Source organism: Equus caballus, chromosome 10, assembly GCF_041296265.1.
Source record: "Equus caballus isolate H_3958 breed thoroughbred chromosome 10, TB-T2T, whole genome shotgun sequence".
Lineage (NCBI taxonomy): Eukaryota > Metazoa > Chordata > Mammalia > Perissodactyla > Equidae > Equus > Equus caballus.
In genome coordinates, this window is record NC_091693.1 from 14,197,740 (window position 1) to 14,221,635 (window position 23,896).

A 23,896-nucleotide genomic window follows, 5' to 3' on the forward strand; every position below is an offset into this window, starting at 1 on the left:
GAGGGCCCACTTCCTGGTTCATAGACAGCCATCTTTTTGCTGAGTCCTCACATGGTGGAAAGGGGGCAAGGGAACTCTTGGGGTGTCTTTTATAAGGGCAATAATCCCATTCATAAAGGCTCCACCCTCATGACCTAATCAATTCCCAAAGGCACCACTGCCAAATACCATCACATTGGGGATTAAGGTTCAAAATATGAATTTTGGGGGTACACAAACATTCAGTCTATAACACCAACCATGTTTCTAGCGTGATAATATCATGTATTTAAATTGGGGACTTTACATTCATGTAGAATGTTGTTGAAACCTATTTTACACTCTTTTTAAAACTTGTGAATAGTTTTAGTATCTCATTTTTTTCCTCCAGAATCAACATATGTGTGTTTGAATATGTATTTGTATGCATGTGTAACTGTAAATGTCCATATACTTTGGTAACTAATAGTCACCTTTTATACATTTCTGATGTACATTTCTAATATCAGTGCTGAATCATTTAAGCTTAATTCACTTCAGTCAATTAACTAAATATTTAAAAAGAAAAAGCTCTCCAGAGGAACTGCATAGTGCCTCACCAAACAGGAAGAGACAGGATTAATATAGGATGTGGGGAAGGATGAAGCTTAGGTAAGGTTTATAGTAAGCAAAGTTTTGATGGGCTCAAGGCAAAGCAGACCCTATGTAATGGAGTCAACATCATGCCCGGGCTGAGAAGCAGACCCAGGGTCCTGTGTCCTTGGAAATTACAGGGTTAAGATAAATGTGCAATGTTATCTCCAGAAAGCCCTCTTCTAAAGCTCTGCACTTGGATTGGAAATCATGACTGCCTGGGTCAAAGTAACTCAGAGCAAGAGTGAGATGTCCCCTTCTCGCTATTGCTATCATTTCAAAGAACAACGCTTCTGACAGTATATGATTTTAGATAACATGGTTTCTCAGCACTGGGTCCTTGCTGTTAATTTCTCTAGGTGTCAGTTTTTACAGGTGCATAATCTTAAGAACTCTGTGGGGTGGTTTCCGACCAGGCAACTGAGGCTTAGAGAGTCAAGTTACTTGACCAAGGTCAGGTAAGGTTAAAGCCTGAGCTGGGATTTGAATCCACAACTAATGACTGCTCAACCTTTTTCAATAACTTTATCAACAGAAACTTTAAAAATGGTTTGAGACTATGGTACATCCAGACAATGGAATGCTATTCAGTGCTAAAAAGAAAGGAGTTATCAGGCCGTGAAAAGACATGGAGGAAACCTAGATGCATATTACTAAGTGAAAGAAGCCAAACTGAAAAGGCATACTGTATAATTCCAACTATATGACAGTCTGGAAAAAAGCAAAACTATGGAAACAATGAAAAGATCGGTGGTTGCCAGGTGTTGGGGAGGGGAGAAGAGATGAAAAAGTGGAACACAAGAGAAATTTTAGGGCAGTGAAACTATTCTTTGTGATACTATAATGGTGAATACATGTCATTATACATTTGTCCAAACCCATAAAATGTACAATACCAAGCGTGAATGTAATGTAAATTATGCAAACTATGTAAACTATGGACTTTGAGTGATAAGGATGTGTCAATGTAGGTTCATCAACTGTCGCAAATGCACATTTAGGTGGGTGATGTTGATAGTGGGGGGGGGGCTGTGTTTGTGTGGGGGTAGGGAAACTATGGGAACTCTTGCTTTCCACTCAATTTTGCTGTGAACCTAAAACTCTGTTAAAAAAACCCAAACGGTTTGAGGGCAGGAAGTTGTTCATGTTGTGATGAGGAGAGAGGCAGCATTAGAATGCATTCACTTTGTAGGCAAAAAACAATTGCTAAGGAATCAGACAGGACGTGTTTACTTAGTCATTTACTCTGAATCCCCAGAGAGGAATTGAATGCAGTCCTTGACCCCTGAGAGTACTTATTCTTAGAGGGGGAGACACAGCTGGACAGAGATAGGCACAGCTCAGGGTGACCAGGCCTGTGAAATAGAGGCCAAGGGCCCCTAAGGAGTGTAGGAAACTGCCTAAGGGGCTTATCAGAGACGTTATTTTAAGTCAGATTAAAAGGATGAATCTTGCTTTTGGGAAGAGCTCAGGATCTCATGAGGGTCTATGCAGGGCGTGGGTTATAGGACTGTGTCTATGCGAACATACGTTGGGGGCTGCAGAGCCAGTTACACAATGGGGCAGGTGTGCAGAATGGGGCCCACAAGGGTGAGGCAATGAGGGCCTGAGTAGAAACTGGATGGGGATGGGGAGTATGTTGTCAGTTCTACTTTGGACGAGGAGTGTGGTCAGGAGTGGACCAGGTTCACATAGGGCTGAAGTGAAAGGAGCTTGGATTCCCAAAGAGTAGAATGTGCTTCTGAAGTAAAACCTGGGTGGCTGTTGGGGAGGAGTCTTGTTTAGAGAGAAAGGATCAGGGATGGTGCTTCAAATTTGGAACCTCATTGGTTATTTCTGCAGAACATCAGGATGGTACATGCAGGAAGCTTAGAAGGGGGATGATTTACTCAATACCCTATTGGACCCGGGCGACACCTTTCCTTGCACTGCAATGGGAAATAGGAAAGTGGGTGGCCTATGAAACAGTGCTCATAGTCCACTGGCGTGTAATCTTCAAGGGCCGGTCAGAGGCCAGGGGCACACTGGCTTCCCACAACCACAGGTAAAGGTTTCTGCACTCAAAGGGGCAGCGACATAGGAGCATGAACAATGCTTAAATCTACCCTTTTCCCCAAGACTGACCTCTGCAGAGCTTCTGCCCCTCTCCCTCAGGCACCAGTGGGGCAGCCCTAATATTTGATAGGCAAAGTAGGCCTAGCCAGTGGTGTGAAAAGCCCTGCTAGGTCTGGCAAGGAGGAGAGGTGGGCTGCAGAGAAATGAGAAGGGCCTGTAAAGATGGGTCTGCTCCCAGCTCCTTTTCTCAGTCTCCATCACCTTATTTCTCTATTCCTCCCCTTTCTCATGCCATCCTTTTTTTTTTTTTTTTGAGGAAGCTTAGCCCTGAGCTAACATCTGTTGCCAATCCTCCTTTTTTTGCTGAGGAAGACTGGCCCTGAGCTAACATCCATGCCCATCTTCCTCTACTTTTTTTTTTTTTTAAAGATTTTATTTTTCCTTTTTCTCCTCAAAGCCCCCCGGTTCACAGTTGTGTAGTTTTAGTTGTGGGCCCTTCTAGTTGTGGCATGTGGGCTGCCGCCTCAGCATGGCTTGATGAGTGGTGCCATGTCCGTGCCCAGGATTTGAACCGGCGAAACCCTGGGCCGCTGAAGCAGAGCGCACAAACTTAACCGCTCAGCCACGGGGCCGGCCCCCCATCTTCCTCTACTTTATATGTGGGACACCTGCCACAGCATGGCTTGCCAAGTGCTGCCATGTCTGCACCCGGGATCTGAACCTGCAAACCCCGGGCCACCGAAGCGGAACATGCGAACTTAACTGCTGTGCCACTGGGCAGGCCCCTCATGCCATCTTTAACACCAAATTATACTTTCTCTTTTACTCTTCCCCGCTGTATGGCCTTGGTGTACTGGGGACCTTTGGTCAGCCCTGAGTAGAAGAGTCTTAGCCATGTTGCATGTAGCAATACTGAGCCCACATTCCTGCCTGGCAACAACATGCTATGGCCAAAGGGAGGCTGCCCCTTAGTTAGGGCACACATTCTTAGTTTTCCAGGGCTCATCTGCCCTTTCTTTACTCATTTGTATGATCTGCTTGGCCGTGTAGGCATTTCAATTTGTGGCCCTCTGGACAGCTGGAAACTGTCTATGCCTGGCACAGAATAGGCACTTAATTATTTAATCAGTGAATTGCCAACTATCTTCTTCCACTACTCTTTCTTATCTGGCCATAATAAGAAATCGAGGTTTGTGGTTTTTTGGTGGTAGTTATTAAATAACTGATTTTCACTTTGAGAAGTGAATTGAACAAGTCCTTTTTGTCAGTCAGGATAGACGAGGTTTAGGCTGAAGTAACAAACAATCCCCAAATCTCAGTGGCTTAAAACAACAAAGGTTTATTTCTTGCTTACTCACATAAACCTAGACACAAAATGAAAATGTTCTCCTGTTTTCGCCTGCATAGAGACAGACATGAGTGCACAGGTATGTACAGAATCACATGCCAAATAAATACCGGGAATATGAATTCATGCAAAAACCTATTTAGATATTGGTTAGCTTAAACTGCACAACTTTCTCTTTGCTAGGGATTTAAAAAGGTCCCAGGGTGCAAGGTGGGGTAAGAGAATATCCACCTTTGGCCAAGGAAATGCCCATGCTACAAAAGGAACCAAAAGCTAACACCTACCTAAGCACCTGAAAGCTTAAAAAAAGCCTAAAGCATGTACTATATTAAATTTGATGCATAAATCCATAAACAAAATACCAAATATTCAGTGCCTGCAGGCTGTTGCCCCCTGCCCCAGCGAGGCCTCTACCTCTGGGCTTCTAGCTTAGGAGGGAGATGGACCCCAGACGCCCAATATGCAGAGCCACGGAGGGGGCTGGGCTGGGTCGGAGAGAGGCGCCAACAGGCTGGAATCCTCTTCCTCCAGCAGGAGCTATAGGCAGGAAGGAAGGGGGCAGGACCAGGTCACATCCATTTCCCCTCCGAGCAGCCCCCTCTTTTTACCCCATCCAATCCAGGTGTTATCCTTGTTCACCTGGATTATACCAAACAAGTCCTCCTTGTTGATTCTCCCACTTTCACTCTTTCCTCCTCCAATCCCTCCATCACAGCCACCATACTTGTCTTTCTAAAGCTCAGGGTCTCTGAATATGTCCCTGCCCAGCTCAGAGCCATTCCCTAGCTCCCTTCATGCACAGTTGCTGGTCTGGACCCCTAAGCCTGGCATGCCAGACCTCCACGATCAGAAGCCTCTGCAGCCTCAGCTCCTGTTCCAGCAGTTCCTCCAGGCCGGCACCCTCACTCGCACACCATGCCCAATCCACCATTTTGGAAAGGAGAATTCTCAGCCTTCCCTCTCTGTCCCTATAGGTGTTTTGCATTCCTCAAGATTCCTCTAGTTCTCTCCAGGTTTGTCACTGAGCTTAGTGAAGGCATCCAGGTTCCCCAAGTAGAATGGAAGCTCCTTGAAGGCAGTTTCAGATCTCCTTCCAGGCCAGCCCCTTGTTACCTCTTCAGCCTCTCTCCAGACTTCAGCAGGCAGAGATGCTGCTTGGGTCCAGAGAGAGAGCCTTGGGCTGGAGTCAGGAGACCAGGCTCTGCCACTGCCTTGCTATATGTCCTTGGGCAAGTCCCCACCTATCTCCGGGCCAGCTTTCCTTGACATGAGGGCACTGGACATTTGCTTTTGAGCACAAAACTGATAAAACTGACCCACTGAACAACTCTCAACTGCAATCCCAGGGGCTAGGTTGAGAAGCTTGGGGCCTGGGCCGGAGGGTGTTCAACCTGCTGGCCCCCTGATCTCCTTAGTTAGTCCCTGCTTACTCCACTATCTCCATTTCCCAACCATCCCTACCCCATCCTCTCCTTTCAGGGAACAGGTTACCTGGTGGGCCACAAGGGTGGAGCAGGGAGATCCAGGCAGGGTTGGGGGAGACAGAAGGGGTCAGGCGGGGAGCCTGGGACGAATCTTTCAGCCCCACAAGAGCCTCAGCTGCCTCCCGCTGCAGCTGCCGCTCTGAGGGGGCAGAGGTCCATGTCAGGCGAGAGGCTCCGGGGGCCTGCAGAGGAAAGGGAGAGAAGTAGACTGGGAACCCCCACTTCTGCCCACCCTTCAAGTGCTCCCTCAGCTCCTGGTTCCTTCACTATCCCCTACCCTTCCCTTCCCTGGGCTCAACTTCCTCCCAGGGCCCCGGATCCCACTTTTTTCCCAGGACCTGTGGTTGCAGCAGAAGAGGGTCTAGGGTGCCACAGGGCTGGAGTATCAGAGTTGAGCATCTGGAAATAAGGAGACAAGATGTCAGGGAGATTAAACACATGGACAGACACGTACACGTGGAAGGAGGGGTAAGATTTTGCTATATTCTGATCTGGGAATCTGAGTGCCTGCTGGGTCATTAGGCTGTGTGGCCTTGGGCAAGTCCTTCCCCTGTCTTGGCATCCTTTGTTTTCTGTAAAATGAAAATCCCTGCCAGCTTCTTCCTCCTAGGGCCACTGTGAGGATGATGGGAAATCATTGGTGTCAGTTTTTTAAAACTGATAAAACATCTAGGGGGGATGGGATGACTGTTCCTGTCCTACCAGAGTCTGGTTTCCCTTCCCCCAGCTCCCCAATCCCCATGGAACTTGAGGAGCAGCTTGGCCCACCTTTAGAAAGCTTTCTGTAATGGCCTCTAGCCGCTCTCCTTGGCCTCTGAGGCTGCCACCCTCATACACCCAATTTTACAGGCAATTTGACCCCATCTTTAAGTGGATTTAATAGCCACTACCTGTTCAAGGCCAGGGCCTGTGCTAGGTGTACTCCATACATTATTGCTAATTCTTGTGACAACCTGAGAGGTAGGTAATACTGTCTCTAATTTTCTGATAGAAAATCAGGCTCAAAGAGGTAAAGATAGTTGTACAAAAGTTCATAGCTAGGCAATGGCAGAGCTAGGAGAGCTCTGCCTGACCTATTAGTCTGAGATTTTCCTTCTTTATCCTCTAGTATGGTGTCCAGCACAAGACTAGGCACATGATAAACACATATCCTTCTCTCCCTACTCACGTGTGGGGCAGGGCAGAGGGCCCTTGGGATTCTCCAGAAAGATGAGCCATCAGTATTGGGCGAGATTCTGGGCAGGTTGGGAGGGGTCCAAGAGTGGGTAGCCGGATGGAGGTGCCAGGGTCAAAGCCTAATGAGGGTAAGAGAATGCAGAGTGTATAGGGGTCAGAGGTCATGGCTTCCGTTGTCCATCTTCCTACCCTGTATCTTCTTCCTCTTCTCTTTCTGTTACAATGATACACAGGCATTGAAATATCTGTTGAATGAATGTTGAATTCATCTTACCAGGGAAGGGATGCAGAGGGACTGCAGGTTCTTGGCATAGCAAGCGACACACCATTGGGGGTGGCATGGAAAGGCCTGGAGGCAGCCAGTGTCCAGGGGCCCTAGGGCCTAGACGCACCGGAGTCCAGGGCAAAGGCAAGGCTTCTGGGGGACGGCTGAGCAGCAGAGGTCCCTGGGAATTCTGCAAAGGCAGAGAGCACAGGTTGGAGTCAGGTACAAGGCTGGTGAAGGAATGGGTGTGTTCTAGGATAGGGATAGGATCCCCAAAATTCAGAGCCTGGAAGGCCGTAACACCCCAACCCCTCATTTTGCTTATGGAAGAGAAGTGATTTGCCCAAGATGATATAGCAAGCAGGGCTGGACCTAGAATGCAGGTGTCGAGGGCATAGAGGAAGGGGTCTGGGTGGGAGCTAGGATACGAGTCACTATATCAGGGCCCAGGCTCTCCTTACCTTCCCAGGAGGTGTCAGTGCCTGTGGGACTGCCCCATGGGGGCTCTCAGGCTGGGGTGCTATGTTCTCCTTTCCAGCTGTGAGGGACCAGGGAGAGCTTTCATGAGCCCTTTCTCGACCCCCATCCCACTCCAACCCCAAACTGAGTTCTTATCTCCCCCTGGCCCCTTGCTACCCACAGATCTCACTGCATCCTCCCAATACTTGATCACATTCTAAAGTTGAGGAGGCTGAGGCCCAGAGAGTAGAACACCTTGCCCAAGGTCACACAGCAATTCAGTAGCAGGACTGGGACTCTTTTCCTTACTTATCCTTTCTCTACCTAAATCCCTGCCCCATCGCTGGCGAGAGACACTCACGGGAGACCCCTGGTCGAGTGGCTCCCTTCTTGACATGGCTGGGAGCTTTGGGAGGGGCTGCCCCTCTCCCCATCAGTCCTTGAGCCAGGTGCCTCTTTAGCTGTGCCTCCTGCTGCCTACGCAAGGCCACCTGGGCAGCCATGACCCTTCGGCGCTCCCTGCAACGGGGGTTATGAGTCAAAAGTCAGCCACCCTTTAGGTGAGGCCCATCCTTCTCCCTCCCCTGAATCTCATACTCACAAGATGAGGACACATTTGTGACACTCGCAAGCCTGAAAGAGGCAGAGGCGCTTGTGGCCTTTCAGGTGGGCAGTGACACCATGGTTGCGGCAGCGGGCACAGGTTGGAGAGCGACTGATAGCTCTCCTGGGGATAAGCTCTGTGCCCTGGGGGGCTCCGGTCTCACCCCCTGTGGCAGAGTCTGAGGGGCAATGGTGGACAGCAGGCATTTTATTGGGTTCCATGGATCTAGGGGCAGGAATGGAGGGTCAGGATGGCCGTGTGGCCCTCTGCTGACCAGCCCTCCTGCCTCTGGGAGGCCACGTGGGAGGTGGTCCTCCATCCCGCCCACCTCTGGGCTCAGCTCTCAGCCTCCCTTCTCCCCTGGCTTTCTCCCTTCTTCACCCCACTGCCTTCCTCAGGCATCCTCCTTCCCAGGTGCACCCGCGTCTCAAGAAGCCCTCTCCTCTTTCCCTTCTTATGCATTCCTTCAATCCAAACATTGCTCTCTGGCTCACCTGCATCCCCTGCACAAATCCCAGTTTCAGGCACACCCGTGCACTCTCACGTCCCCTTCAACCATTCCTACACCCCCTTTCCACAAACACCCCATCCCAACAGTTTTTCCTGGCATCCTCCTCAACAATTATCATCCTTCCCTCCCGCATCTGTCCGACTCCTACGAGTATTTTTATGCTTCCCTTTCAATTCTGACCCTCCGGGATGCCCTACAATTCAATTTCCCTCTTGTCCCCCAATAATTACATTATTCTCATGGCTTTCTCGTCCCACATTCAATAATGATTTCCATCACTCAACAAATGTTTACTGAGCCGCTGCCGTGTGCCACGCCGTGCGTGATCTAGGCCAGAAGCCCTCTCCTCACGGCACGGACTCCTCTTGCACCCACATGCCCTCCGCACTTGGAGGCAGACCCGTGCAGATGCTGCGCCCAGAGTTCAGGCGCTTTGCCCTCTCCCAACCATTGCTCTCCACAGCTGCCATCCCACCTCCCTGCAGGGCACCACCTCCTCCCCATGCGGCTGTTCCTCCTGTGCACCCCTCTCAGCAGGTGGCCCCCCACACACTGGGCTGCTGGCCCGGGAGGGGGCAGGGCCCAAGGAGCGCGCGGAGGGCCCGGCAGGGTGGGGGAGGGGAGAGGAGGGGCGCGAAGAGCGTGACGGGTAGGCTGGGGAGGGGTGGGGTGGGATCCCTGGGGGCGGGGGTCGGTCCAGCGCAAGAGCAAAGGAGAAGAAGGGACAGGGAGGGGCGGGGTCGTCAGCCAGCGGTTACCACAGCCTCGAGGAGACAGACTAAGTCGGATGGAGCCGAAAGGACCGGCGGAGCAGTGGTGTGAGGAACGGTCGCGCTCACGCCGGTTTTCCCGCCCCTTCTCACAAGGACCAATGAGCTTCAAGCACCACCTCCTACCGCGGAGGCAAGCGACCAATGTGCTTCAAGATCCTGCACTGATGGCCCGCCCCTTGCCCTTGGCCTGCTTCTTCTCGCGCTGGACTATCAAGCCAGCCAATAGCGCCTCGAATTGAGTCTCGCGCTCCTTCGTCCTCTCCCTGTGGCTTGCCTTTCCAGATAGTTCTTCCCTTTCTGGGGGAGGTGGCCAATGGGGCGTCGAGTACTGCTTCCAGGACGAGGCTGGCCCTGCCTATCAGCCCGGTCCCGCCCCCAGGCGTTGACCTGGACCTGCTTGCGCACGCGCAGTCTCGCTCTCTGGCCTGCGCTGCGCGGGTGTGCGTTTTGCGCTCTTGGCGTGGACTTTGCTCGGGGCTCATCTTTGCTGTGTGGACGCTGGTGTTTTCTCTCACTTGTCTCCCAGTGCCCCAACTCCCGATCTACCCTTCTCCTTTTATGCGTTCCCCACCCTGTGATTTTCCTGTTTCCTTCCTGAGTCTCACCTTCTCAGGTTGTGCCTGTTTCCTGTGTCTCTCTCCTCCGTGTCTGTGCCAATTTTCCCAACCTCTATTTTCCGGTTCTGCCCGAGTCTCTCTGCTTGTCCATCCTGCTGATTTTTGGACCCCCTTTCTCCCGGTGCCTCATTCCCTTATAGCCTAATCCCATTCCCGCCTTTCTTTGCTTGCTGAGACGCCTCTAGTTTTTCTGTCTTTTCACCCTCTGTGTTCATCTCTCAGGATTTTCCCCAATTCTCGGGCTCCTTGCTGTAATTATCGCCTTCTCTGTGTATCCCTATTGGACCATCTCAGGGTTTTCCTCCCCATCCATCCAGTCTGTGTTGTTCCCCTTTCTCTCTTTCACCCTCTGAGATCTTCTCCTCTTTCAAACCGTGGGAGCCCCGTCTTTGTGCCCCGCTCCTCATTTTTCTGTCGCTCTGATTGTGCTCTCTCGGCTAGTCGTCTGTCTCCCTGCAAGTTTCCATTCCGTCAGTTTGCTCCTCCTTCTCTGTATGGTTTCTTTTTTGTAGGGATAGCGTTCCCTCCAACCCCAACTCCATCCTTTCCCCCTTGAGAATTTCATTGCAGCCTTTTCTGGTTGCGTCCTCGCTTCTGCTCGGATTGTTGGGTCCTGTTGTTTTGCATTACAGGCTGGTATGTGCTATCTCCCCTGATTGGCTCAACCCCTTTGTAGGATCTTTGTTAGCCTTCCTTTCCCCTCCCTCTGTGCCATCTTTTCTGTAGGTCTTGGCACCTGTTTGTCACAGATTTCTGGGTTACAGAGCCTGTGTGTCCAGCATTCTGAACTGAAACAGGTGGCAGAAGTGACCTCTAGCTGGACTGCTGTGCAGGGAAGCAGTACTAGACCAAGCTGGAAAGGTTGGTTGGGACCAGTGTAGGGGGCTTGGGGTGTGTGTGTGGGGGGGCTTGAATGCCTACTAAAGAGGTTGAACTTGATTCTTACTAGAGTGGAGAGACAGACACAGGGAAACCAATGTCTATGGAGAGCTTAGCATTTGCCTGGCACTTTATATTGATAGTCTTATTAGTTTTCAACAATCTTCCTAGGAAATGTATCATTAATCCACTTTGTAAACGAATTCAACAAATTGCACGAGATCACACAGCTAGTAAGTGGAGGGGTAAAGATTCCAAAGCCTATAAACTTTGTACTACCTACATTGTTTTAGTTATTTCCAGGAACCCCCATTCCCCACTTGCGTTCCTTAACCATCCTGTAGGCATTCATTTCAGGTGGCTAATGCGCATCTTTCGATTTGTGTATGTTCTTGCAAGATGTGCAGTGTTTTACGTGCATGAGGTTTTAGTTTATGCAAGTGATATTGTGTTACTATTAAAATGATCAGCACTGTGCTTTTACAATCCATCCGTGTACACGTTGTGTGTACATCTAATTAATTGCTTCTGACTGCCACGTGATATTCAGTGGTGTGCATCCCTGGTGTTTCATGTTCTTTAAGTCTCAGGGAGGGACACTCACATTGCCTTCAGCTCTACATCAGCACGATAATGCTGCGTCCTTGTACATATTCCCCTGTAGATGAAGGTGAAAATCCCTGTAATATGTACTAGGATATACCAGAAGTGGGTATCTGTAAACCTAATTTGACTAAGTATTGCAAGACTCTTTCCTGCAACACTGCTGTGGGCCTGAGACACTCATCAGAACTCTCAACTCCTCTGTTCCTCAGGGTCCAGAAGAGGACCCTGTTTCCCCACCCTCACCTCTACCACCACCAACCACCCCATGAGCAGCATTGCACAAGGGTCCCTGTATCCCCGCGTTTCTGCCAATGCTTGTCTTTTTCCAGCTTTCTGATATTTTGCCAGTCTGATAGATGTACAGTTTGGTAGATTGCATTTCTCTGATTATTGTTGAGCTTGAGCGTCTCTTCACATGTTTGTTAGCCTTTCTGGTTTGCTCTTCTGAGAATTGCCTCTTCATGTGGCTGGTCCATTTTCCCGCTGGGGTTGCTCTCTTTTTCTTGTCCATTTGCCAGAGATCCTTGGCCCTTCTCGTTGGTTTAAGGCATTGTGTGTACTCTTTTTATGACAATTTTGGCATTTCATGTTTTTCTAGAAATTTATCCATTTCATCTGAGTTTTCAAATTTGTAAATGTAGAATTGTTAATGATGCTTTTATTATTTTAAAAATATCGGATGTGTCTGTTACTTTCTGTTTTTCATTCTGTATTTTATTTGCATCTTCTCTTTTTTCTCTTCATTATATTTGCTAGAGAGTTATCTTGTTAATCTTGTCAAAGAATGAATGTTAGTTTTTTGTAATAATTTTTCGTTGTTGTTTTCTATTTTATTGATTTCTGCCATCGTCTTTCTTCCTATCCTTTTTTTTTGGGGGGGGGGGAGGAAATGCTTTGCTGCTCTTTATACAACTTCTTGAGTTAATTCATGAACATATTTTTTAATGCTTCTTGTTTCATTGTACACTGATAAGTGTATTTAAAGTATAAATTTACTTTTAAATATTGCTTTAGTTGTGTCCCAAATTTTGATGTGTAGCTTTAAAAAAACTTTTGATTTTGAAATGATTATTGGCCCACAGGAAGTTGCAAAAATTGTATAGAGTCCCTTAAAACCTTCCTCCAGCTTCCCCATGAGGCCGTCTTATATAACTGGAGCATATAAGCAGGAAATTGACATTGGTATAATACTCTTAACTACACTGCAGACCTTATTTGGTTTTCACCAGATTTTACACGCACTTGTGTGTGTGATGTAGTATGTTCATTGTTATTCAGTTCTAAGTACTTTTTAATTTCCTTTTTGAACCAAGGGTTATTATTTAGTAATATGTCAGTTAACTTCCACACACACGTGTGTTGTTCTCATCTCATTGTCTCTGGCTGGAAAACAGCCTGTGTAATAGTGATCCTTTGAATAAGCCACGATCCTCTGCTTAGCACCATGTCCAATGGGAGGACTTAAGCAGGGGAGTGAGAGTCATGAGCTGAGAAGCTAATGTGGTGGGTTCAAGTGAGGTTGGAGAAGAGACTATGGAGATGGAAAGATGTGTGTCCCTGAAGGTCTCAGAGGGCCTTTGTTGCAGAAACTGATAATCAATTTTCTCCTCCAGAAACAGTGACCCAGAGGCAGGTGGACAGAGAATTCAGGGACTGACGAGAAGCACGCTTGAGACCTAGATTGAAATTGGTTCCAGACTGACCTCTAGCATCCAGGATCCAGACACAGGACCATGGGACCCCAGCATTTGAGCCCTGTGCAACTGCTCTGCGTCCTGGGGGCCATCTCCACTCTTCCTCGTATGTCCTGTAGGGCTGGATGCTTTGGGACCCCTGGAGGGTGGGGGATGGGATTCACATAACTGGGAGAAGGAGGGCTGGATGTCTGGGTTCCTCAGGGGACAGGATCTGTGGAGGCTGAGCCCTTGGTTGGCAGTACAGGGGCTGAGAAAGCAATGTGAGGGCAGATGGCTGGAAGAGCGTTCTCTTTTTAGGGGCTGGGGCTCTTTTGTGCTATGAAGCAACATCTTCACTCTTCAGAGCTGTTAATTTCAATCACTGGAAATGGCTTCTGTTGAGGAGTGCAGTGTGTAAACTGGCCGAGGGCTGCGAGGAGACACTGGTGCTCATCGAGACAGGTGAAGGAGAATGACTGATCCATTTCTTTTTGTTTGCTCTTCTGACCCCCAGCTCCATTCCCAGCACCCAGGGACTCTGGACTTGAGTTCCAGATATTTATCCCATTATGTCTTTGGGAATAATGTCAAGGCCTTGGCAGGAGAGGGGCAGGACCCAGCTGTTTGTGGTGTGGGCTGAGTAAGAGAGCAGAATGGAAGTGGGCAGATCCCAGGAGGAGGGGGGAAATCTGGGAGAGAAGAAAAGGGTGGGACACAAGGGAGAGAGGAGTGAGGAGAGACATATGGAGACCTGGGGATGTGAACCCTGTGCAGCTGCAGTGAGTGAACACGGGAGAGGCAAAATTGGTGATGGGGCAAAGCCAGCAGGAAGCGCAGGGCGGAGGGTGGGAGGGTGGACTCTGGGTGTGGCCAGCGATACTGATCAGAGCTCTCTAATCTGCTCTTCAGGGAACAGAAGGGGAGTTGTGGGCTTTAAAGGCTGCAGCCCAGCCTCATCTTACCCCAAGCAAGTCTCCTACCTCGTTTCACCACCTGGATTGTCCATTGCCTCCTACAGCCGCGTCTGCCGGACGTATCTCTGCAATAACCTCACCAACTTGAATCCTTTGTTGAAGCTCAAGGCCAAAGCTCCTAAGACTACAGCATTTGCTTCCCATAGTTGCCCAACTTGTGTGGGCGAGCACTCTCAGGATTGCCTCCCAAATTTTGTCACCACTGATTCTTGCCCCTACAATGCCCCTAAGTGTTACAGTTCCACCTTAAGCTTTCGGGCAGGTGAGAGGAGAGAAACTTTATCAAATACCTACTCTATGCCAGGTACTGCCTGGTGCCTTCTCATCTCTGAGAGAGGCTGGTGGGATCAGGAGAGGGGACTGGGATTGTGGGGACCAGGCAAGTGAATTCTCAGGAGGAAGGAGGAAGGTGCCTGGTGCCCAAGACTTTGGTGGGAGAGCAGGTGACCTGTTTTGTGAGGGGTGTCTGGAAGGAGAGGCAGGGCCCTTGAGTCTTGAAAGTGTCCCTGACTACTCTTTCTCTTCCTTACAGGGTTTCTCAATACCACATTCCTCCTCATGGGCTGTGCTCGTGAACATGCCAAACTTTTAGAAAATTTTAACCAGATTGGGAGCATCAGTGTGAGTGAGGTCCTCAACATTGTAGACAAGGCCCAGATTGCTGGTGCAGAGCCCTCCAGTCGGGGTCCTGCCTGGGGCATCCTCTTAGGCCTCCTGCTTGCTTTCAGGAAGTGACGATCTAGCTGGACCGAGCAAACATCCAGACCCCTTCACATAACCAAATAAAGTGAGAGTTGCCTTTCTGTTTTGTCCTGTGGTCCATGAGGGTGGTGGAGGTGTGGAAAGAATGGGGAGGACCAAACATGTCTGGGGTGGGGGTGAGGGGAGGGGAGGGGCATGCAATGGACAGTGTACCTGGTAAAGTGACCAGGGGGTTGGGGAGGAGGGTCTCTGGCAAAGTGACAATGTCGTGCCCAGCAACTAGGAGGAACCCGAATATTCTTTTTCTCCTCCCCCTTTCTCTGGAGACCTGGGCTCCAGCCTGGGTTCAGCCAGTGATTTAGAGATCCTGACCAAATCGCTCCCCTTTTCTGGGCCTCAATTTCCTCCCCTTTAAAATGAAGGGCCTTACAAATTAGAGCTTACTAAGTAGCTTGAGCTTCTTTTCTTATGTGTATTGGCTGTGCTTCTTTTGTAAAATGTCTATGGGTTTTCTTGGGTCTCTTTTTCTTCTTGATGTGTAGGGGTTCCTTAGGGTTGATTCTTCTTGTGCCTTGCTTAAGAGATCCTTCTCTACCCCCAAGTCCAAAAGATGCTCTCCTTTATTCCCTCCAAGAAATTAAGTTTGGCCCTTCACATTTAAGTTCTTAATTTATTTCGAATTGATTTTTCTGCATCTTTGAGGTAGGGATCTATTTTCATATGGATAACTAATTGCCCAGCCCCCTTTATTGAATAATTCTTTCTTTCCCTGTTTATCTGCAATGGCATCTTGGTCGTATATCAAAGTTCCATATTTGGATAAGTCTGTTTCTGGGCTCCCTATTTTTTCCATTGATTAATTTATCTATTCCTTTGCCAACACTATACCGTCTTAATTTTTATAGCTTTATAATAAACCTTTCTGTCTGAAAAAGCAACTCCTCCCCCTCCTCACTTGTTCTTCATCTTCAGAAGAATCTTGGCCATTCTTGGACTTTGCACTTCCTTATAAATTTAGGATCTTTTTTTCGGTGAGGAAGACCAGCCCTGAGCTAACATCTGTTGCCAATCTTCCTTTTTTTTTTCCTTGAGGAAGATTAGCTCTGAGCTAACATCTGTGCCAATCTTCCTCCACTTTTGTGTATTGGATGCCTCCACAACATAGCTGATGGGTAGAATAGGTAGGTCTGTGCCCGGGATCCGAACTGTGAACCTGGGCCGCCAAGGCGGAATGCAAGGAACTTTAACCACTCTGACACAGGGCTGGCCCCCAAATTTAGGATCTTTTTGATCAATATCTCACCATTTCCTCCAACCCCCAGCCCTTGGTAACCACCACTCTACTCTCTGTTTCTATGGGTTTGGCTTTTTTAGACTCCACATATAAATGATATCATGCAGTATTTGTCTTTCTCTGTCTGACTAATTTCACTTAGCATAATGCCCTCAAGGTCCATCCATGTTGTCACAAATGGCAGAATTTTCTTCTTTCTCATGGCTGATATTGCATTGTGTGTATACACTATGTCTTTATTCATTCATCCATTGATGGACACTTAGGTTGTTTCCATATCTTGGCCATTGTGAATAATGCTACAATGAACAAGGGAATGCAGACATTGGTAGGTGTTCTTTAGCAGATTAAAGAAGTTCTCTTCTATCCCTAGTGTAATAATTTGAAAAATATAAACTGATGCAAATATTATCATATGATTTTTATGCATCTATTGATATGGTCATGAGTTTGTCCTTTAATTTGTTAATGTGGCAAATGATGTGCTTTTTTAAAACTTTAAAAATTGATATATTACTTATATATAGAAAAATGCACAAATCATAAGTGTATTGCCTGATGACTTTTCAAAAATTGAACACACATGTATCTAGCAACTAGATCAGGAAACAAAACATTGTTAGCACCCTAGAAGCTCCTATCCGCTTCCATTGATAGATTCCTAATGTTAAATCACCTTTGCTTTCCTGGAACAAACAAAACTTAGTCATGGTGTATCATCTTTTTTAATATACTGCTGGATTTGCTTTGCTAATACCTTGTTTGGGATTTTCGCATCTCTGTTCATGAGTGTGATTTGCCTGATATTTTCCTCTTTTCTACCTTTTTTTTGGTTCTGGTTTCAATGTCAAGGTTATACTAACCTCAGAATGAGTTGGGGAATATTCCCTCTTTTTCTATTCTATGGAAGAATTTGTATAAGATTGAGATGATCTGTCTTGAAAGTTCTGTAGAACTCACTGATAAAACTTCTGGGCTGAGTATCTTTTCTCTTTCCTTTAAAAACTTTTCATATGCAAAGTTTCAAATGTATACAAAGAGAGTTTGTATACAAACATATACAAATGAACTCCAGTTCATTCTACTAAAGAGAGTGGTATGGTGAATCCCTGTGTACCCACCTACAGCTTCAAAAATAGCAGCTCGTGCCAAACCTTCTTGTACCTATCCACCTTCTGCTCAACCACCACTGGATTAAATATCAGAAATCATATAATACTGTTTTTAGATAATTCTGTATGTACCTCTAAAATGTAGGGCCCCATCGCCCCAATTAAAAAAGGTCAAACTAAGAGAAAAGTTGCGAGAATATTATAGGGAACTCTCATATATCTTTTATGTTGATTTACCAATGCCACATTTGCACTCTGTATGCATAGATGTAAATACATGCACGTGCATACAGACATTTAAAAATCATTATATATGTATATATGATTTTTTTTAATGAATCATTTGAAAGTTGCAGATGCCATAGTACTTCACTCTACTTCAGCATGTATCTCCTCAGCACCAGGACTTTCTCCTATATATCCACAATACTATTATCAAACCCAAGAAATTTAGTATGAATACAAGAATATCATCTGATATAAAGTCTATATTAGTTTCCTGTTCCTGCTGTAACAAATTACCACAAACATAGTGGCTTGTAACCACAGAAATTTATTATCTTACAGTTCTGGAGGTCAGAAGTCTGACATGGGTTTCACTGGGCTAAAATCAAGGTGCTGGCAGGACTGCATTCCTTTCTGGAGGCTCTAGGGGTGGGTCCATTTTCTTGCCTTTTCTGAGTTCTAGAGGCTGCCTACGTTCCCTGACTTGCATTCTCCCTCAATCTTCAAAGCCAGCAACAATGGGTGAAGTTTTTCTTACATTGACTCACTCTGACTTTGACTCTTCTGCCTCTTTCTTCCACATTTAAGGCCTCATGATAACACTGGGCCCACCCGGATAATCCAGAACAGTCTCCCTTTTTCAAGGTCAGTTGATTAGCAACCTTAATTCCATCAGTTACCTTAATTCTCCTTCGCCATGTAATGTGGTATATTCACAGGTTCCAGGAATTAGGATGTGGACATTTTTGGGAGGACGTTATTCTGCCTACCGTAGTCTATCCTCTAACCCGTAAAGATCCATGGCTGTCCCACATGTGAAAGGCACTCACCCTATCTCCACATCCCCCCAAGTCTCAACCCATTACAGCGTCAATTCAAAGTTCAAAATCTCCTCTGAATCTTATCTGCTCAAAAATTCAAAAATCTCATCATTTAAATCAGGTGTGGGTGAGACTCTGGTTATAACACAGCCACAGCCCTGGTTCATTTCCCAGTCATGGAACCACAGCACCCATCTGTCACTTGTCATAGTGTGGTGGCAGCTCACATGGAGAACAGAAACTAACAACTAGGATGCACAACCACGTACTGCAGCTTAAAAAACAAAAGAATTTTCCTCTACATACATTGAGCACCACATTAGATGGTATTATAATTCTTGTTTCAATGATAAAATGTGGTTAAAGAAACTCATGAGATCAAGGATAGTATATTATGTTTACCTCTATTTTTACCCATTGTGTTGTTCTCCTTTCCCTTCTGGAGGCCCCAGCCTTCTGTTATCATTTTCTTTCTGTTGGTGGGCTTCCTCTACCCGTTCTTTTTTAAGGGTAGCAATAAATTCCCTTAGTTTTCCTTCATTTGAGAATGTCTTTATTTCCCCTTTATTCCTGGAGGATGGTTCTGCCAGATATAGGATTCATGATTAGCAGTTCTTTTCTTTCAACACTTGAAAAATGTTGTGCCACTTCCTTCTGGCCTCCGTGCTTTCACCTATAAAATCTACTCTCATTCAAATTAGTGTTCCTTGTTTCTCCAGCTGTTTTTTAAAGATTTGTTTTCCTTGTGTTTAATTTTCAGAAGTTTGCTTCAGTTTTTAGAAGTCTTAGTGTGGATTTGTTTGGGTTTATTGTGTTCTCGATTCGCTCAGCTTCTTGAGCCATTATTTCTTCAAATATTTTTTCAGTCCATGTTCTTTCTTCCTTTACTTCCAATACGGCAATGATATTAACATTAGATTTTTTGTTATTGTCCCACAGATCCCTGTGGCTCTCCTTATTTTCTTTCAGTCTAGTTTCTCTCTGTTGTTCAGGCTGAGTTAAATTTATTGAGCTGTCTTCAAGTTCACTGATTCCACCCTGTCATTTCGATCTTTCTATTGAGTCCATCAGTGAGTTTTTGTAATGGTTACTGTATTTTTCAGTTCTATAATTTCCATTGGATTCTTCTTTATAACTTCTATTTTTTTGCTGAGATATTCTGTTTTTTTACTTGTTTCAAAATAATTCATAATTAGTTATTGAAGCATTTTTATGACAATGGCTTAAAAATCCTTGTTAGATAATTCCAACATCTAATTTATCTTGGAATTAAAGTTGGTTGATGTTTTTCTCATTTAAATTGTAATTTTCCTGTTTCTTGGTATGATTAGTGACTTTTTAAATTGCATCCTGGACATTTTGGTTATTATGTAAGTAGACTTGATCATATTTAAGTTCTGTTTTAGGAGATAATTGCCCTGCTTCTATTTAGCATGTAGATTGATGTCTGTTCTTTGTCATCTCTTTTCTTTTGTCTCTGGGTTTATTCTGTTCTTCTTTAGGTTTTTAAACTTCTTTATTTGGACACTTAAATCATTGTTTTCCTGCCTTTCTTCTTTCCTAATATAAGCTTTTATAGCTATAACTTTCCCTCTAAGTGTTGTTTTGCCATGTCTTACAAGTTTTCATATGTAAAATTCTATTTGTTTTTCAATTTAATTTTTTTTTCTTTTGGTGAGGAAGATTCGCCCTGAGCTAACGTCCATCGGCAATCTTCCTCTTTTTCTTTTTTGGCTTGAGGAAGACTAGCCCTGAGCTAACACCTGTGCCAATATTCCTCTATTTTGTATGTGGGATGCCTCCACGGCATGGCTAATGAGTAGAGTATGTCCATGCCCGGGATCCGTCGGTGAAGCCAGGCTGCCGAAGCGAGTGCGCGGAACTTTAACCACTCAGTCACGGGACCGGCCCACTCAATTTAAATTGTTTGATCTGAAGTGCACTATAAAATTTCCAAGTCTATGGGGATTTAAAACGTCTTTTTGTTATAGATTTTAAATTTATTTGCCTTATGGTCACTGAATGTGGACTGTGTGATACTGTTTGAAATTTAATGAAACTTGCCTTAGGACCTAGTTCACGATCAATTTTTGTGAATGTTCTATATGTGCTTAGGAAGAACCTTCATTTTCTATTTGTTGAGTGTAGATTTTCATATATGCCCATTAGATCAAGTTCATTAATTGTGCTGTTCAAGTATTTTAGACTTTTAATTATTTTTGCATTTGTTTACTTGACCTCAGTAATTAAGAGATGTGAGGGAGATAGGACTTTTTCAAACAACTCTGGACAGAAGAAAATGATAGCACGTTTTAAGGAACTGAAGGAAAATCACTTTGAACCTAGGCTTTTTTTATTATTTATTTATTTATTTTAAGATTTAATTTTTTTCCTTTTTCTCTCCAAAGCCCCCCGGTACATAGTTGTATATTCTTAGTTGTGGGTCCTTCTAGTTGTGGCATGTGGGACGCTGCCTCAGCGTGGTTTGATGAGCAGTGCCATGTCCGCGCCCAGGATTTGAACTGACGAAACACTGGGCCGCCTGCAGCGGAGCACGCGAACTTAACCACTCGGCCATGGGGCCAGCCCCTAGGCTTTTTTATATTTAGCCAAATTGTTATCATAAGATGAGGGCCTTATAAAAATATTCTCACACAAAGACCCTTATTGAAACCCTTGGAAGAAACGTTCAAATAAAAGAGACAAACAGAGAACATGCTAAAGTAGAGATATGTAAAATAAGAGTGATCAAATGCCTTAAGTTTGTTGTCATCTTAAAAAATCTAAGAGGAAAGAGGGGCTGGCCCTGTGGCCCAGTGGTTAAGTTCACGTGTTCTGCTTTGGCGGCCTGGGGTTTCTCTGGTTTGAATCCTGGCTGCAGACATGGCACCACTCGTCAGGCCACGTTGAGGCAGCGTCCCACATAGCACAACCAGCAGGACCACAACTACAATATACAACTATGTACTGAGGGGCTTTGGGGAGAAAAAGAAGAAGGAAAAAAAAAAAAGATTGGAAACAGATGTTAGCTCAGGTGCCAATCTTAAAAAAAACCCAAAAAACTCCAAACAGTTAAACCTTTAAAAAAAAAAAAACCCGAGACAAAAGAAAGAGAAAGTATATTCGCAACAACTCAGAATTAAGGTCAACAAAATGGAAGTGTGTGTGTGAGACCAAGTTAAGATGCCACTACCTCCCGTGACAACTCCTAAATCTCAGTGGCTTAACTCAATGCAAGTTTATTTCTCGCTCACATACAGTTGAAAATGATGTTCCTGACGAGTGTCTATCTAGTGATGACTCAGGGACTCAGCTCCTTTAGTCTCGTAGCTGCTCCATCTTTAACCTGTGGGTCCCAAAGCCATCACAGCAGAGAAAAGGGAGCATGGAGGACCATGTGTGACCAGCTTTTGTGGGCCAGCTATGTGGCTTCTGTTCTCACGTGAGTTAAGAGTAACTTCGGTTTTTATTAGCATAATTTTCCATGCACACAGCTTTGATTGTGTTCAGATGCTCCATCGCATCAGCCACCCCATCTCCTACTCTATCTTTTCTCCTGCAGGCCTCCCCCCTGGAGCCCTTCATCATTTTTCGGTCTGGATTCATTGTTCCCTAGGTCTTCAGTGCAGCAGTCTTTCTGGAACACTCTTTACCACTTTTCTGATTTGGATCTCCTGTTTTCAGCATCATATCTTTCCCTTCGTAGATTTACCTGCTTGTTTTGCTATCGGAGCACATCCTCCAGTGAATTCTTGGGAGGGTGCATGAGAAAGAGGTTTTCGGAGGGCTGTGTGTCTCCAATGTCTTCACTCCCCCCTCACATCTGGCTGATAGTTTGGCTGGGTATAGATTTCTAGGTTATTTTCTTTCAGAATTTTGACCTTATTGCTCTATTGTTTTCTGAGCTCTACGGTTGTTTTGAGAAATCTAGTGCTGTTCTGACTTTTCCCTGTCAGTGTGATGTCCTTCTTCCCCTTGGGACTTTTGCAATCTTTTCTTTATCTCTGGGATACTGGAAGTCATCATGACGTGGCTTGGTGTATGTCTTTTTTACGCCTTTCAATTCTGGGAGCTTTTTTGGTACTATTTTTAAATTAATTCTGTCCCCTCCATTTTCTCATTTTTTTCTTTCTAGAACTACCCTTATTCAGATGTTGGGCTTCACGTCTTGTACACTTCCTTTACTTTTCTTTGTATTTATGACTATTTATTTTCCGTTAGGGGAAGGCACTGCCTGTCATCATTTGGTGAAAGGGAATGTAAGATGGGGCCTGCCTCTGTAGAGACTTTTTCCCTGCCTCTCTATTTTCCCCTCCATCACCCTTTTTCCTACTTGGGGCTTTCAAATCCTGAGTCTCTCTGGGTTTGGGGCCAAGTGGTCGTTTCTCTCTGATATTCCCCTCTGACTGCATCCTAAGTCATAGTTTCCTCTACAGGTGAGTTACCACTCCACCTCTTTCTGTTTTCTCAAAGTATGTTGACCTCTTTTCCACTGATGTCACCTCTTTTGTCCTTCTTGTTTTTTTATTCCTTTGTTATCATTTTCATGGGGTCATGGATAGGGTATATAAAGTTATGCGATCAATTTACTATCTTTAACTATCTTTTTTTCTTTTTTCTTTTTGAGGAAGATTAGCCCTTAGCTAACATCTTCCACCAATCCTCCTCCTTTTGGCTGGGGAAGACTGGCCCTCAGCTAACATCCGTGCCCATCTTCCTCTACTTTATATGTGGGATGCTGCCACAACATGGCTTGACAAGTGGTGTGTAGGTCCACACCCAGGATCTGAACCTGGCAAACCCTGGGCCACCAAAGTGGAATGTACAAACTTAACCTCTGTGCCACTGGGCTGGCCCCAAGAACTATCTTATTTTTTTTTTAAATAGCTACATGGTATTCCATTCTTTGGATATCACATTTATTTATCCATTTTCTTCTTCATGACCACAGCAGATGTTTGTTCTCACCTTCTTCCTTAGTAAATGAACACCCTAATTCTGGTTATGCGGCTGTCTAGGATTGGACCTGCATTTCCTAGCCTCTTTTAGGCGTAGCTTTACAGCTAAGTTTTGACCACTGGGATGTAAGTGGGAATGTAATATGTGACTCCCAAATTATGTCCTTAAAAGGCAGAATGTGCCTTCTTCTCTTCTTCAATTCCTCCATCCTGCTGGCTAGAATGTGGATGTGATGGCTGGAGCTCAAGCAGTCATCTTGGGTTGTGAGATCTTAACCATGTGTTGATAATGACAGAGCAGCCACATGGAAGGTGCCTGGGTCTCTGACACCATGAGCCACCCTAACCTCTATTACTTTGCTAGGGCTGCTATAGTAAAATACCAAAGACTGGGTAGATTAAACAACAGAAACTTATTTTTATTTTCCTACAATTCTGGAGGCTGGAAGTCCAAAATCAAGGTGTCAGCATGGTTGGTTTCTCCTGAGGGCTCTCTCCTTGACTTGCTGATGACCATTTTCTCCCTGTATCCCCACATGGCCTTTTCTCTGTGTGTACACATTCCTGGTGTCTCTCTGTATGTCCTAACTTCCTCTTCTTATAAGGACACCACTGGATAGGATTAAAGCCCACCCTAACGGCTTCATTTTAACTTATTTACCTCTCTAAGCCTCTATCTCCAGGGTCCAGCCCAGTGGCACAGTGATTAAGTTCGCACGTTCTACTTTGGCAGCTTGGGGTTCAC

At 45.7% G+C, this 23,896-nt stretch overlaps 2 protein-coding genes across 4 annotated transcripts; one reads left to right on the top strand and one right to left on the bottom strand.

Annotated features, from left to right (window-relative positions):
- Positions 1–3,980: 3,980 nt before the first annotated feature.
- DMRTC2 (DMRT like family C2) lies at positions 3,981–9,453 on the bottom strand. 2 transcript variants are annotated; one of them, XM_001499585.6, is made up of 9 exons: positions 9,273–9,453; positions 8,001–8,228; positions 7,761–7,918; positions 7,402–7,478; positions 6,950–7,130; positions 6,668–6,794; positions 5,838–5,898; positions 5,507–5,681; positions 3,981–4,552 (listed from the first exon to the last, which is right to left on the bottom strand). In XM_001499585.6, exons 2-9 carry the CDS (start codon positions 8,222–8,224, stop codon positions 4,440–4,442), a joined length of 1,116 nt encoding a protein of 371 aa, XP_001499635.3. In that variant the 5' UTR covers positions 8,225–8,228; positions 9,273–9,453; the 3' UTR covers positions 3,981–4,439. The 2 variants fall into 2 exon arrangements, with proteins under 2 accessions (XP_001499635.3, XP_005596351.2); XM_005596294.4 differs by having other exon boundaries at positions 8,745–9,371.
- Positions 9,454–9,509: 56 nt separating this feature from the next.
- Positions 9,510–14,842, top strand: LYPD4 (LY6/PLAUR domain containing 4). 2 transcript variants are annotated; one of them, XM_005596296.4, is made up of 6 exons: positions 9,510–10,540; positions 10,631–10,765; positions 13,003–13,189; positions 13,384–13,527; positions 13,975–14,301; positions 14,572–14,842. In XM_005596296.4, exons 3-6 carry the CDS (start codon positions 13,123–13,125, stop codon positions 14,772–14,774), a joined length of 741 nt encoding a protein of 246 aa, XP_005596353.1. In that variant the 5' UTR covers positions 9,510–10,540; positions 10,631–10,765; positions 13,003–13,122; the 3' UTR covers positions 14,775–14,842. The 2 variants fall into 2 exon arrangements, with proteins under 2 accessions (XP_005596353.1, XP_005596352.1); XM_005596295.4 differs by having other exon boundaries at positions 9,536–10,540; positions 10,669–10,765.
- Positions 14,843–23,896: the final 9,054 nt, after the last annotated feature.

Bases quoted from the DNA above. Each gene is read 5' to 3' on its own strand.
- DMRTC2 (XM_005596294.4), bottom strand. From the start codon at position 8,773: ATGTGGGACGAGAAAGCCATGAGAATAAT. The intron at 6,795-6,949 runs GTAAGATGAATT...TACCCTCATTAG, and splicing joins CCCTCTGCATCCCTTCCCTG to GCTTTGACCCTGGCACCTCC. The intron at 5,682-5,837 runs GTCCTGGGAAAA...TTTCCTCTGCAG, and splicing joins CTCTTCTGCTGCAACCACAG to GCCCCCGGAGCCTCTCGCCT.
- LYPD4 (XM_005596296.4), top strand. From the start codon at position 13,123: ATGGGACCCCAGCATTTGAGCCCTGTGCAACTGCTCTGCGTCCTGGGG. The intron at 13,190-13,383 runs GTATGTCCTGTA...TTCTCTTTTTAG, and splicing joins GGCCATCTCCACTCTTCCTC to GGGCTGGGGCTCTTTTGTGC. The intron at 14,302-14,571 runs GTGAGAGGAGAG...TCTTCCTTACAG, and splicing joins CACCTTAAGCTTTCGGGCAG to GGTTTCTCAATACCACATTC.